A 16,111-nucleotide genomic window follows, 5' to 3' on the forward strand; every position below is an offset into this window, starting at 1 on the left:
GCTACTCACCATGGTTTTGGGTTGGGTTTGATGAAAGAATCCAACAACTTCCTTTTTATATCAGAATGTTGATATATATATATATATATATATATATATATATATATATATATATATATATATATATATATATATATATATATATATATATATATATATATATATATATATATATATATATATATATATATATATATCATTACAGATCTTTTCATCAATAAAAAGCTAATTTGATATTAAAAGACCGAGATTATTAATCCTTTCAGCTTAGGCAAATTGAGTTTCTTATTAAATACAGATGCTAATATTTCACGAATCACATACAAAGCATACCCATCATGTTATTTACAGTTTGCAAAGGGAATCGCCAAAGACATCCATTTATTTCCAATTTCTTTTATGCTTTATATATAGGTTCAATATACTCTCCGTTTGACCTTTCTGTCTTTAAATAACATAAGTACTCTTTAAACGTAGGATGAATCGCTTTGAAGGAAACTTTAAACTTTACACTGTAAAAAAATAATGAAACAAGAAAGATTTTGCAAAAAAAGATAAAATGATATTTAAAAAATATCCGGAAAAAGAAATCAAACAAAAACGATAGAAATATGTACAGAAATATGACAACTCCCTAACCCAAAATAAAATTTATGCATAAAAATGATCATTTTTGTTAAACGAAAATGATAGCCTTATAATAAAAAAAGCTATATATAGCGCACAATTTTCCTAAAATTACACTAATTGGAAAAACAACTTACCATGTTTTTAGAGGTTTGAACGATGAAGAAAATAATTTCAGTTTTTATAGCAAAATCCAATAAGAACATCATAGAAATGTTAAGATTTTTTTTTCTCTCTGGGGGATGTTTTATGTCCATGTTATTATGTTTTGGTTGTTTTTTTTTAAGGTCGATAACTTTTATTTATCTTGACCTTTCACAAATATTCCACAATAAAGTTTATAATAGAAGATTCTAAATAATATTTGAATGTTTTATGTCATTTGAATACTATCAAACGTTGAAGCAATGCAATGTTAAAGGTAAAAATCTCAATGAAAATATTTATTCATTTTATTTTATTTATGTCAATTTCATATTGATGTTCATTTAAGCGGACACAAATATCTATGAACTCACTTTTTACTCGATCATTTATTTTTAATCACACCAGGAAAAGGAAACAAACTGTCTAATGTACTAGTATTCAATAATTTTGAAATAAAAAAATATAAGCTATGCCATATTTTTACTCTATCCTGTTGTAAAATTGAAACATGTTATATGTTGGACATTCTCAAGCATACATTCAGAATGTTTTATGCCATTATTTTTTTTAAATCGTTTTTTATTTAACAAAACTTAACTTTTGATTTCCTAAAAATAGAGATATGAAACGAGTATTTTGACATACATGTATTTTGAAGGAATTTCCATGCTTAGGTACAGAAATAGTACATTCAGTTTACTTTGTGTTAATAAAAAAAGAATTTAAATCATAAATCAAAATAATACTTCGATTTCAATTTTTAGGAAATCTCTGTAGCCCTCCACAAGTAAGTGGTGGTACATGTATCTCATTATGAGTGAAAAAATCTCGAAAGGGGCGTTAAACAAAACACGAAAACAAACTTTTGATCTCTACTCTCTTTTGTATGGATATAGTTTGAAAAAAGGATACACAAATAATCAATACAAGTATTTATTTCGCTTTGTTGCCATTACTGCAATTAGTTTAACGTCTCCTATTTTTCTTGAAACCTCTATGGATTTTTTAATAATCAGAAACATTATACAAATTAAAATCCTTGTTTATATTTCATATCAATCTGCAGCAATTAAATTTCCTGGGGGAAAATATACAAAAATATAGCATTGCTGTCATCCCCAAGGGAACACTTTGTCAAGAGCTTTTATAAAACTACAAAAATTTAGTGTGATTCTTTTGTACGTACAAATACAAGATATTGTTGCTAAGATAAGCATTCTCTTACTCCTTCTTAAGATTTTCTGTACTTCACAGTTTTTGATATCATGGACATACACATAATGTTTCCTATGGTGATATTGTTAGTATGCCAGAGTTCCTCATTGACAACATAATGTAGTCTTCGGACACTAAGTCTCAAACAAAATGATGGAATCCCAATAAGCACTAATTTTGCTCCTTTATTAGCCAATCTGTTTTTATTTAGCTATGAAGCAACATTAAGTTGCTTATCATAAAAAAACTTCTACAGGAGAAGGATGAAATACTAGCTGTGGCCTTCAACTCGACATTCCTTTTTGTCAATTATCAACAATAGTCATTTCTATTCATATGTCAATTCGATATATCATAATGTACTGGAAGTACAACAAAGTCTGTGATATTACCAGTAACCGGCTTAAGGCGAGAACAGCTAACTAACAACCAAATTCTACCACAAATGAGATATTCACTTAACCATCATCAGCATTCCTTATTTATGTAGAAATATTCCGCTATCACCCACATACGATGTTTCTGTCTCCAAATTCATCCGCTTTTCAAAAACATGCTCTGAATACTATTTTCAAACCGAAGTAGACTACTCGCATATAAGTTGATGTATTAGGGATACCAACAACCCCATTTAATTTGGCATTTCTTAAGCTCTTTGGCAGTAATACTGACTTTGTTTACAAATAAAACAAAACTATGGATCATAATAATGCTGAATTGTTTTAAACTAATGATCAGACCTTTAGTTTTATGCTAATTTTGACCAAAGAATGTTTCGTCAACACAGTCAATACGTAGGTCTTACGGCGCTGTGACTAGTCAGCAAGGGTCCCTCACTCTTCCAATAGCCATAGACACCTAACCCCCTCTGGAATTTACGGGGATCTCTGTTTATGCCCTGTTCACTACTGCGTTGTTTGTTATTTTTATGAGATCTATCTCTCTTTATTATCTACATTTTTTTCATAAATTGTGAAAGGTTTACCATCATCAGTTAGCTGTATAATTTGTGTTCTTTTTAAAATGACATCAATGTTTTCAATTTTTCAAGTTCTTATTAAACTGTGTTGAAATAAATTTATTTTGCTTAGTCAAGGCAGAACAAACTCAAACGGTACAGGAATGACGTCAGTAGATATGATGGATAAGAAAATACACAAAATTACGTCTTTTAGAGCATTTTAGTGCCACAGATATGAACAAAGTTGATCTATATTTTCAAAAAGATCTCTTTTAATTTGTTCCGAAGCCATTACTTTTGATATACGGATACTAATAATTACGTTTTTTACAGGAAATTTATTGAAATTTGTAAGGTATAATTTTTGCTTCTACTGTTCTAGAAAAAAGAAAAGTTAAGGTCAGACGACACGTTCCTCAAATTAATGTTATGTATCTCTTGGTATTATATCAAGAATTATTTATATTTGTTATTCTCTTCTGATTTCTACATTGTTTTCAAAATGTTTTTAAATATATGTACGCCAAAAATTGTGTTATAGGCCATTTAGAAGATTACCCATAAGGGTTATATAAGAAATATGACCCTATGGTATCTAGCCAAATCCCTGGTAAGGTACCCTAATTTTTTGTGAGGAAACTTGTTTAAGTACCTATACTTCAATGACAAATTCTTAGGAAAAATTATACTTCAGTAACGTGTCGTCTGACCTTAAGAGATACTTTGCATTCAATTAACATATTTTTAAATTAATATTTTCAAAGAGAAACAAAAGGAAAAAATTAGCAAAAAACATCATTTAAGAGGAAATTATTTAACATTTTAATATATCAATATATAAATAATGTTCCAATCCATTTGTTTGAGATAACTTTGAAACGAGACTACGTAACAACTTAGAAACCTAAAAATATATCTTAAAAGTCGAAACAAATATTTGATGGCAAAATAATATTCAAATTCTTCAGAGCTTCATTTCATTAAACTGCATCTACTTTACAAAATAATGAGATTTAAACAAAATTCATCTGAATAGTCTAGTTCAAATAAAAAAAGAAAAATCCGTAAAACTAATTAAGATTGATTTACTAGAGCGCAGACATTTCGGCAAGTCATTTGTAATATCACATTCAAGCTTTCTGCATAAATTGAAATAAGCCATTTCTATGCATTTTTTTTTTAAATTCAAGATGTGGTTTTACTAGTGTAAGGGAGAAGGATCAAAATATTTATGTGCAATAAATATCAAGTTCTCATTAATAGGCAAAGCAATAAGTGATATTGATATCACGTTTTAATATTAATATTGAACAAAAATAATAAGAGATAATTAATATTTGCTTGACTATGTGACTGTATTAACATTGATATTTCATACCTTAAATAAACACAAATTTAAAGTTTTCCTTATTTGAACAAGGAGGATTTCAATTAAGGAAATAATGTTGTCAAATAATCTCACATGGCATATAAGTTAAATAAGATTGAAAAAAATTTAGCCTAGCCTTTACATTATATTCAGAGTTCTGAGCACGTTCACAAATTCGCGCTGCTCATTGGTTTCGTTTAACATTCCTTAAATAAATCAGTTGAAATTTTGAATTATGTTGCTTCTTTCAAATTTCTTTGTTGAGATGGGTAAGTGCATATACAGATTCTCATGAACAATTTGCTCATCAGATTTTGACTTTGCAGAAAACATAATGTTGTGAAGTTTATCTGTGTCTTCATTGTGATCAGCATACACACTTCCTCTGCTCTCTTCATTAACCTCAAAATTTAGACTGTCCCTGGTCTCTTCCTCGTGACCAGCGTACACACTGTTACTGTCCTCTTCAATTAAACGGTAATTCTGGTGGATTTGCTTTGTTTCTCTATATAGAAAATAATCACAAAACATACCAAAAACCTTTGTATCCATAGGACACTGTTAAATTACAGTGTATAAGAAAAATAAATTAAAAAATCGTTTACTTTTACATTGATAACATTTGATGCGTTTGTATACCTGTAGCATGTGATGACTACCATGCTAAAAGCAGTGAGGATAAGAAGAAAAACAATACTGGAGACAATAATCCAATACTGTATTCCCATCGACTTTAAGTTTCCCCAAAGTTCATCCTTAGTGATCACTTTCTCAACATAAACATCTGTTGGAATGTTGGCATGGCTGGTTAAGACAGCGCCACCTGTGCTTGAGCTGCTTGTAGGGCTGACTTTGGAAGTTTCAGAACTTTTTTTGTCTGTTAAAAAGCATATAAAGTAACATACTGTCAGCAAGTAGAAAGAAAGGCAAGTAACTTTCTTAAAAAAGAGAAAGTTATATTTTACAAGAAGGACTATCCTTTGGACAGCCATCTACATCATCACACTTATCATCTGGGCATGCGCATCTTCTCCTACATCTAGGACCAAACCAACCAGGAGGACATGGGTTTGAACAGTTATGTCCGAATGATCCAATACATTCTGAAAGAGAAAGAAAGATGTTTCTTTGTCATATCAAACAGTTTTTATGGAGCTCTGTAAGTGACTGCAGGAACTAGGATTTATTGCACTCTCTGATGATACGTTCATTCATGGGAAGTTTTAAAACTTACTTTAACAATGGAAGATTCTACATGCAGTGTTTTCAAATTGAATATTATTACAATTGACAAACTGCAAATTTAGCAGCCTGAAAAGCCAGGAGTTGATATTGCTGATGATCCATCAGTAAAAATTTCTCAATTCATGTATTTTCCTATGAGTAAGAATTTGAAATGAAATATCTGTCATAAAGATATAATCTATATCAGAATTCTTTTTAATAAAAATAGTCCATTGGGGAGTGTTGACTTTAATAGAAAAATTTTAATTTGAAATTTTACACAAAAGAATAATTAGTGCTATGTAGTCTCCTTGATTTTTATTTTAAAACAATGGTTTTAGAGCTATTTGGAACCCTATCAAAATAATTCTTTGATTTTATGAAAATAAAAGTAGATTCAGGCATACATGTGTATGCAAAAATGTATTTTAAATAGTTGAAATTATTCGTGATTCAATTTTATATTAAAGTGTTGCACTGCATCAATCACTTACCAAAACATTTTTGATCCAGTTCATAAAAACCAGTACAGCAAAATCGGGTTCCACTGCAAAATGAGAAAACTGTAAATGAAAGATTTCTTTATTTTATATACAAATAAAACATTAAACTTACAAGAATATATATTACTGACTCTGTTTCCTTACACCCATTGACTGTCCCAGGTAAGATAGACAACACCTCAGGTAAACAACACAATACACTAATGATGGAAAAGACAATAAATGTCATTTTCACAATAACTCCATTTCCTCACATTTCTATGAAATTTTAAATATGCATATACATTTGAAATCATGTGGTTATTTACTTCCTTCCTTCTCGTTTATATGACATTCTCTTGATTTAGCCTACAGTCACAGTATTTGCCATTGGTATATAACAGTTCATGTAATATATATGTATATATAATGGTGATGAAAACACTATACGCAACTTAAGTACACTCTAAAAAAAGTTTTACTTGTTGCTTTTAAAATAAGATATTAGATTAAGAAAAACTAGTAATTGTTAGTAATCCATTTAGTCAGAATAGCAAGTAAATGACTATCATTGTTAGTAATTGTAAACATAACTAGTAATAAGGATGAATTCATTTACTTATAAAATGATTTACTAAGTATCAATACTTAATAGGAATTATATTACTTAGTAAATGAACTACTCATTTTTAGTAAATCATTACTACTTAATTTAGAGATAATATGCTTACTTATCATATTTACTAAAATCGACATTATTTCTTTGTAATTGATTTTTTATATTTAGCAATAAAACATTTAATTCCAACATCAAAAGCCTTCTAAATTGAATAATTTGTATATTTTTAAGGACCATTTTAAAATAAAAATGGTTTAAAGTTTCAAGTACTTAATACAGCATTTTAATTAGTATAACTTTTTTTTTACATGAAGGAATATTTAGAAGAAAGATAACGCCTCCTCACAGACAATTAATATGACAATTTAAGAATTCAATCCTGATAGTAGTTAGACTACCATTTTTAAGTAATTATTTGTATTGCAACTGCTCTAAATTCTCCTTGATTCAGTAAATAAATCATTGTTTTAAGTAAATCAATTGAATACAATTTAAACAAGATGTGTTTGTGAAACACTAATGCCCCCCATATTGCAACATAGCAAAGGTTTAACTTTTGCTATATGCAAATTCAATATATTGGTATTTCTTGATATCTCAAAGGTCAATGTCAAATGGTCAATGTTATTGGTATCTAATGAAAGGTCCTGCCACAAAAAATACATATCTGAAATATGAAAGCACTAGCCCCAACCCTTCAGAAGTTATGGTCAAGTTTACCAACTTTGAAATGTAGATCAAACTCCAAGGTCAAGGACAAAGGGTCAGATTTGGTGGTACCCAAAGAAAGGTCTTGTCACAAGGATGAAATATGTAAAGTATGAATGCACTAACCCCAACCTTTGTAAAGTTAAAGTCAAGGTTTGCTTTTTAAAAGTGGGTCAAACTCCAAGGTCAATGTCAAAGGGTCAAAGTTCTTGGTATCTAATGAATGGTCTTCTCACAGGAATTACATATATGTAAGTATGAAAGCCCTATCCCTTATCGTTCAAAAGTAATGGCCAAGGTTAAAGTTTTTTCTCAAGGATTGAAATCTCCAAAGTCAAGGTCAAATGGTCATGGTTTTTGGTATCCAATGAAAGGTCTTTCAACAAAAAGTATGTACTTGAAGTATTAATGTTCTGGTATTTATTTTTAAAAAGATATGGCTAAAGAAAAAGTTTGGAATTTGTAAAGGTGGGTCAAACTCCAAGGTCAAGGTCAAATTTGGCGATACTCAAAGATAGGTCTTGTCAAAAGGAATGGACATGTGAAATATGCAAGTCATAGCTCCGCTAAATCAAAAGTTATGGGCAAAGGTAAAGTTTTTGCCGACAAACAGAGAAACAGACAGACAGAGAGACAGACAGATGGACACCAAAAACTATATACCCCGAAACTTCGTTTACGGGGGCAAAAATATTAGTTATATATAGGAATTAAAATAAAATTCTGATATCTTTATTTTTTTTTCATTATAGTATATATATAGTGATTAGACTACCAGATTTAAGTAATTTGTTCTGCAGCTGCTCTGAATCCTCCTTGATGCAGTAAATAATTTATTGTTTTAAGTAAAACAATTAAATATAGCAATTTAAAAATATTTTAGTAATAGCTAGTAATTAGTGGTAAACTGTAAGTAAAAACCAAGTAATATGTTATTACTTACATACACAAATTTAAGTAAATATAAATTACTAAGTAAAACTTTTTTTAGAGTGATATGGCATGCGCATAAGTTTTAAAAGTGCGATACGTTTTATTAAAGGTTATCTCTAGCATTAAATGCAGTTGAAAGTTTTTGGATAGGAATTCTTAAAATAAAAAAAGTTAAATCATAGCGTTTTTTGATTCATTCGATGCTTAATGATAAGTATGCTCAGCGTTTGGTTATGATTAAAAGGCAAGAGTTTGTTTTTCATGTATGTTATACATTTGTCGGACGAGCCACCTTACTGCTTGCTACGTGATAAAATAAAGTGTGGGGACATTCTTGCTGTTTTTTTTTCTAGAGTATTTCCCGTATGTTTACTTTAGCAGTACCATCCATGCAGAGACGCCTGCTTACAAGTTCCGTCACTGTCTATGATAGGAATGTGTTGTTTTCAAGTGCCTGCTTTATATCAGGTTACACCACGAACTGTAAGCCAAATTTATAAATCTGGAACAAGGAAACTTCTGCTCGATATGAAATATTTTTATCCACAAAGAAAGAAAAAATAGACATTTTATTGGACTCCGACCCTCGTACACAGACATTTGTTAAATAACTCTTCTGCAGAGGTTTTTAATTAGTATTTTTATGACAGCAACGAAATTAAGAGTGCTCTCTCTTGTCTTTGGTTTTAATAGATGTCTTGTTGACATATAAAGTTACAAGTACAATTATGATTGATATTTGGAGATGTCAAACAACAATAAAAATCAAAAGTCCGTTAAGGTCAAGATCTAGTAAATAACTTGAGACTAATTTTTTGGTGCTAGATCCATTATGACGTCATAATCAATTTCAACTTTCTTTTTCCCGTACTTTACGGCTTTAGCAGAATTATGTAGAAAATAGGGTATTTTCATGTCCTTCAATTTGAAATCATATGAAAAGTAAACCGGATACCTATATTAAATTTGATATTGATTTAAAGAAGAGGCCATGAACATACTAATTACCGTTTTCTGTGAGACTGTAGGCAATCTGGATACATTTCCTTTGCCGAATATGAAAAAAACTCCCATATTCATGACTGGTTTTCTTAAATTTTCATTGAAAATGACAGTTTAAAATACAGTTTTTCATCTTGTTTACCTACAAATTATGCCCCGAAACACCTTATTTGACCAAGTTAAAGTTGTAAAGCATCAATAAAGGAATTTATTTCTCAAGTAGGATAAATCTGTAGGCACCTCTCATTTACTAGATCTTGACCTTAAATGAATACAAATCCATATCCTGAATAAACAAACAAATCGAGAGCAAAGAAAACACGGGTCTCTTAAACATCAGAAGCAAGATCAGGTACTCTGTCAGAGTAAGCATCCTCTGTCTACCGGTCAAATCCTTGTCATGATCGGGAAAAACGGGAACAAAATCCGTTGATAATTCAGTATGTAAATAGAATCTAATGGCATAACAATCAGTATAAAAAATACGTTTAGCGTTCAACTTAATGATAGACTGTACTTGCTATCAATTAATGTCATTGTATCGAATACAGAGCTTGCGAAATGGCTTGAAACAATACTGTTGGGTTTTTTAAATTATTTTTTTGTCAAAAGTGTATCTTCTTCCAAAAAATTGGGAAACATAAACACAATTTGCAGATGATAAGGGTACATGTATATTGCTACAAAAGTTACGGAAGTTGCCAACAGAAAAGTCAACGTCATCAAGTTTATCTGCTAGATAATCATAAACTTTTTTTTCCAGTAAAATATCCAAATTTGAAACTTTTTATTCGTGATCACACGAATACATTTAGTCTACATGTGAACGGAAGTAACGAATGTTAACTAATAATACGTTGTTTAAATGTCCAGTCAAAAAAGTGGATTTTTTTTCTTTTCCAAGTGTGTGCCCTTTTCACGGATTTGTATTGTTGTTGACTTTTATTAGATCGAATACTGTCTATTAATTTGATCCTTTTCATCTCATTTCTACGTTGATCCGTTATACCTTTTGAGCTCGAAATAAAAGATACAACAAAGATACAACAAAGTAAGACATATATCTTTCATCTTGTAGATTTTTATGATCAAAAGACGTTCGAGATGACGAATCAGCGTTGCATTTTTACTTGGTGTGAAAAATGAAGTACACACAACAATACTATTTGATACCTACTGTAATAGCATAATACAGTGTAAGATGAGCTGGTATTAATCAAGCACAGACTTTTCAAACAAGAAAGAAAACATAAAACAATTGTACAAGAACTTTAAATTTTGCAGAGAAAAGTTCTCATCCTTTGAGGGATCCTTCGCTTTAAATCATTTATATAAAAACTATCCTGTGAGAAAATAATTGAAAGACTTCCTTGAAATCCTATTAAAGTGTAAAGTAATATTTGAATTTGTTGCACTTTTATCATTAATTTTTTAATTATAGGAAATAAATTTTATAATAATAAATGATTTGCAATAATTTGTGATTTACAATAACCCATTGTCAGAGTCCAAACAAATGACTGGTTGTTCTAAGAAATCCAATGCCCTAAAGGAAAGAGAAAAAAAAACTTTCCTGATGAATAGAAATTTAATTAGTTTGACTAAATGAACATTATTATACAAATATCTTTTATTCTTGAACCCAATAGCTCATTCGAACGTATTAAATGGAATAAAAAGTTATACTTACACACAATTCTTTAAACATTTTTAATGTGTGTGCACATGTTCTGAAAAACCATTTACAATTTTCTTTACAATTAACACAGCTATGCAATATCTAATTAACACAATACTTCTGGATGGCCCCAGGAAACTAAGACGTTATCACTCAGCAAATCTTAATTTAATTATTTTTATGCCACAAAAGACACTATTTTCAGCGTATATCCAAGAATAAGATAATCATTCAACAGATCTGACTAAACATGTGCAAACAAGTCATTTTTGTGGAAAATGTGAGACATTATCTCTCGACGAATATGAAAAACAAATCTATTTAAACCACAAAAGTTGAAATTGACTGCTAGTATATGCGGTAATGACCAAATTTGCCTCAAAATTTAAACCTTAACGGAGAAATATATAATAAAGTTCTAAAACAGTGGGATATCTGCAGGCTTTAAAGACTGAATATTTTCATACATGTAAACCATAACGCCTTATATTTGATAAAATTTTTGAAATGATTTTTACAGGAAAAGGTACATATTACCTCGACATTTTGAGTAAAAATCACCCAGCGCAGGTCTGTTTCAGCTCAATATCTTGATATAACGTGTAGAATGATAATATAAATGAAATATGTAAATATTGTTTTAAAGCTGGCCATTGTTCTAAAATTTTCATAGTAAAAATTGCACAAAATAGTTCAAATTTACAGTATTTTAACGAGTATTTGAGGCAATATCAATCAACAAATCTGAATACATATATTTATTCTAACACCAAATGTCATGATTTTCTGCACGTTCCCAACAATTTAAGACAATATCAAACGTAAAACAGATCTGTAACATCATCATTATTTACACCATAATAATCGTCATGACCATGAAATTTTCTTCTGATGAATCTGTAATGTACATTTTCATGAATAAATGCTTCCTGGTGAAAAATGGTTTCAGTTTTTCTATATCATTCTCCATTAAAAAGAACAAAAAATATTTCAAGGTGGTCAATTTCTTAAAAAACAATTATACATTCTTAAATTTACACACAATGAAAGATAGAAATGCACTGATTTTCGTTAACCTTCTTCTTATTTTAATATTTTTTCACACACACGAAGACGGTAATGCAAAATAACAAAAAAAAAAGCAAAAGAAAAAACAATACTGGAAACATCTAGTTGGCAATGTTTTGCTTAGATAGATAGTTAGAAAATATATAACGAATTTCGAATTCATCTATATCATATTAAAAGACAATTAGTCTTAAAGGAAATTGTTCAGGCAATTAAGTCCATGTTGCAATCTGGGAGAAAAGGATAGAAAACGAATTAATTTTTATGTTGAAAGTTTTTTTATGTGGGATTTACCTTCAGGACAGCCTGACACACTCAATATTTGGGCTTGTACAGGCCTCTCTACATCCAACCAACTTGGAGAACATGGGCTTATTCAGTTTTCATCAATTGACCTAATGCAATTAATAAAATTTCCACTGACAGTATCAAGTGCTATTTTGGTAAACACAAAATTCTTATCTAAATTTCAAAAAAGATATAATTTCCATTCTAAAAATAAAAAACAAGGCTTTTTGTTTACCCAAATTGTAACGAAAATACGGACGGATACCAACTTATGGTATACTTCGCAAACTTCCTACATATGTTGAAAACATAATAAAGAATTCGTTATTCCACAAACAAAATCTAGTTATTAGATATTTCAATATCAAAGAGTTTTCATGCAAAAGTCTTTTTAAATTTTATAAAAGATCCTCCATGGGTAAGTTCCCGTGAGACTTTACATCTAATATATAAAATGATATTCAAGTAAAGATCTCTCTGTTTGCAACGAACAACAAGGGTGTTACTCTAGTCCAGCTGTTACAAAATTATTTAAAGCGGTATTCGCTTGTGACCGTACCAATTCCGGGCTTGTTAAACAGTACTTGTGGTCTTCATTAAGAAAGCCATTTTTGGAAACATCGATGTTCTGTCGTGTTACTGGGAAGTAACCACTAACAAACTTCTTGTTCAATGTAAGTCTCTTGATGCAAATGGCGCGTTTTATGTGAAAGCATCAAAATTAAGGACTTTTGTGAATGTTAGTGGTTTAATACACTGAATGCAAGTCAAAGAACTTTAAAATTTCAAACCCTGGACGATGTCTTCAATCTTTATTTTAAACTTTTAACTAAAATCTAATTGTGTTTACAATTTTTTCTTCGTCGCAGATTGTATATCACGCTATAGCAACAAAATAATCGCAATCCATGTGAGTCACAATGAATGAATTCCATGAAAGAATGACACTTTTCTTTAAAATACGATGTTGTATAATTTTTATTTTATTTTATTACCTAATTATTTACTTATTCCTTAACACCATAACATTTTCTAAAACAATATTTCTTGTTCGGTCATTATTCTTCTTTATACTGGAACCAACAACTTTTTTTTATCAAACCCTTTCTTTACCCCTCTTGAAAATTTAATTGTTGCAAAGGAGGGATTTTAGACGCACTGTGCTACTTCATACTGTGTATATGGTGTACATAAAATTAAATTTAAAGACACCTTTTTTTTAATTGCCAGTAACTACAAAATATATCATAATTTTCTTAAATAATTATTACAACCATAAAGTAAAAACTGGGCCTTTTGATATCACATGGTTACTACAGACACTTTTTCAATAAAAAACGAAAGTCAGAAAATTTCATAGTTTGTGATTGATTATCAAGAAAATTATAATGTGAAACATCACTTTTATTCTACAAAACTACTCAGAAGTTGAAGGAAAAAAAAACAGACTGGAGTTCCTCAATGACAACATACATGAGGTCTTTGGAGAGCAGGTCTTTCTGCAAATAGTTTGCAATGGAATTCAGATGGCCACAAATCGTTCTCTCTATTTAGCCTACCAGTTTTTATGTTCTTATGGAACAGAATTTATTTTTTATTCAAAGTTTTAATGCGGAAAACAACTTTGCTGTGACCTTCAACTCGACATTAATATTAATCGACGAAGTTTTAAAATTAAAAAGAAACGATACTTTCCAATTTTTCTCTAGGATGTTTTTTAATGCAAAAAGTGATAATTTAAGGTGCATGGTTATATGGAAACTTTCAGTTTTCCGCATAAATACAATTATATAGGGTAATTCTATTTGATAGTGACATTGTAGTTCATGATTTTTGCATCAAAACAACTCGTCATTTTTTTTTTAGGGTTTCCTCTTCCTTGATTGCATTAATTAGCGATGGGCAGGAAGAAACTAAATACTAATTATAATTTCCTATGAAACATTAAAATATTAAAGGCAAACAAAATTATTGATAAGAAAAAAAATAATAAATGCAATCATTTTCTTTAAGATTAAGATCTGTTTCTATCTGTATATATACAGAATTTCTGCTATTATATCAAGCAGTAACTTTAATGTAAAATCATATAAATATATACATCTTTACCATCTTAATCATCTGTTAAGTCCTTGCTCAGAATCGCTGTTTTGGCACTGATCCATTTTTTTCTATTTATCGCCAATTCCAAGGTCGGTTACCGCTTTGTCTTTTTAAAAATCTCCAAAAAGGATAAAGTTTGCAATAATTTGATTGGGAAAAAAATTTCAAAACAGGAAAAAAAACATAAGAAACAAAGTTTTATCATTATATTTTAAGAAGATACTTGAATGAATCTCCATTAAAAATACTTAGATTGAGCAGGAAGGAAGATACATTAGATAGGGTAATGGAATTATACTTAAGATATCCAACCTATCTTAGGACTTAATTTTCTAATCTTGAAAATCAATTTTGTATAAAATACTCTCATATTATTTTAAAATATTTTAGAAAAGAAAACGATTTACCAGAAGTAATTTTCAAAAACAATTATTATCTAAACATTTATTAATTATTGAAAATTTCATCGTAGTATATGGAAATATATATTTTTTGATATTAAATTTCTTAGTTAATTCTCAGAAAAAAAAATTAGATGTACATATACACGTGCTCTGTTGAACTATGTTTACCCTGATTTGAATCTTTATCATATGAAAGAAATGTAGAAAACTTTCCATTTAAATCATCATATTCATGGGACTCAGTCTGATCCTCAAGCAAATCGTCCAAAAACATATAACCACATCCCTTTGTGGTTTCTGTAGAAGCACCTTTTATATCAGTATAAACATTTGTTTGAACGTCTGACACATCAGCATACACACTAAGGCCACAATAATCATGGCTTTCTGATTCTCCTCCGAAGAAATGGCTTCTTTGCATATACTCTTTCTCTGGTGTTTCATTTAAAGTGTTAATGTCGGTATAGACAGACTGGTTGGGCATATCTGTATATACATTCCCAGATTAATGATTTTCTACATGTTCTACCACATGGTTTATATGTTCCCTCTATCTGTTTCCTTTCTCTCCTTGAAAAAAAAATTCAAAAATATGAAAAGAGAATAAAAAAAAATTATTTTGTTCTTAAATATTCAAAACTTATTTTTTGTTCTAAGTAATCTATGTATTTAATTTTTATTTCTTTACCCTATATTCCTGCAAGTGATGATGCAAATCCCGACAAAGGAAAGACCAAGCACAGTGACGAGAACTATGAACCAGTGCATCCATGTCTTAATGAGATTTGTTATTTGTCCCCAAATTCCGACCTTTTTGTTCAAATTCTTAGAAACCAGGACCTCAGACTCGTTTGTAGACTGTGATGTGTTACCGTTGTCTGGTGTAGAGGTAAGGATCATAACTAACAAATAAAATTAGGAAAAAATATATATACATGTTACTATGAAATTCCAAAATTCGAATTAAAGGTTGCCGTTACTAAATAAACTCTATCAAAGTAATTGCAACTCACACTTTTAAATACTGACCATTTTCAATTGGTTTTACATGTAAGTGAAGTAGTCTTAATCCTTTTGGCGTCATATTTTCTACAATGCATCCCAAAACGTTTATCACACTCTTCTTCTGGGCACGTGCAAGCTCTCTACATCTAGGGCCAAAAGACCAGATGGGCAAGGCTGGTACAATTATATCCATATGACCCATGACATTCTAAAGGGGAGAATAATTTGAATTTTGTTGATTAATTTTACTTTTACGATTTTTTAAGTTTAAAAATTTT

The 16,111-nt window shown here is 29.7% G+C and overlaps 1 protein-coding gene across 2 annotated transcripts; it reads right to left on the minus strand.

The window, feature by feature from the left end:
- Nucleotides 1-3,803: 3,803 nt before the first annotated feature.
- On the minus strand, nt 3,804-6,329 carry LOC134259660 (uncharacterized). 2 transcript variants are annotated; one of them, XM_062742257.1, is made up of 5 exons: nt 6,178-6,329; nt 6,038-6,090; nt 5,285-5,422; nt 4,959-5,169; nt 3,804-4,824 (listed from the first exon to the last, which is right to left on the minus strand). In XM_062742257.1, the coding sequence occupies exons 1-5, from the start codon at nt 6,273-6,275 to the stop codon at nt 4,536-4,538; spliced, it is 789 nt and encodes a 262-aa protein (XP_062598241.1). In that variant the 5' UTR covers nt 6,276-6,329; the 3' UTR covers nt 3,804-4,535. The 2 variants fall into 2 exon arrangements, with proteins under 2 accessions (XP_062598241.1, XP_062598240.1); XM_062742256.1 differs by having other exon boundaries at nt 4,959-5,196; nt 6,178-6,328.
- Between the last annotated feature and the right edge of the window lie 9,782 nt (nt 6,330-16,111).

The sequence above is a fragment of the Saccostrea cucullata genome, unplaced genomic scaffold, assembly GCF_032062105.1.
Source record: "Saccostrea cucullata isolate Sc308-1 unplaced genomic scaffold, CSIRO_AGI_Scuc_v1 ctg11716, whole genome shotgun sequence".
NCBI classification, from domain to species: Eukaryota; Metazoa; Mollusca; class Bivalvia; order Ostreida; family Ostreidae; genus Saccostrea; species Saccostrea cuccullata.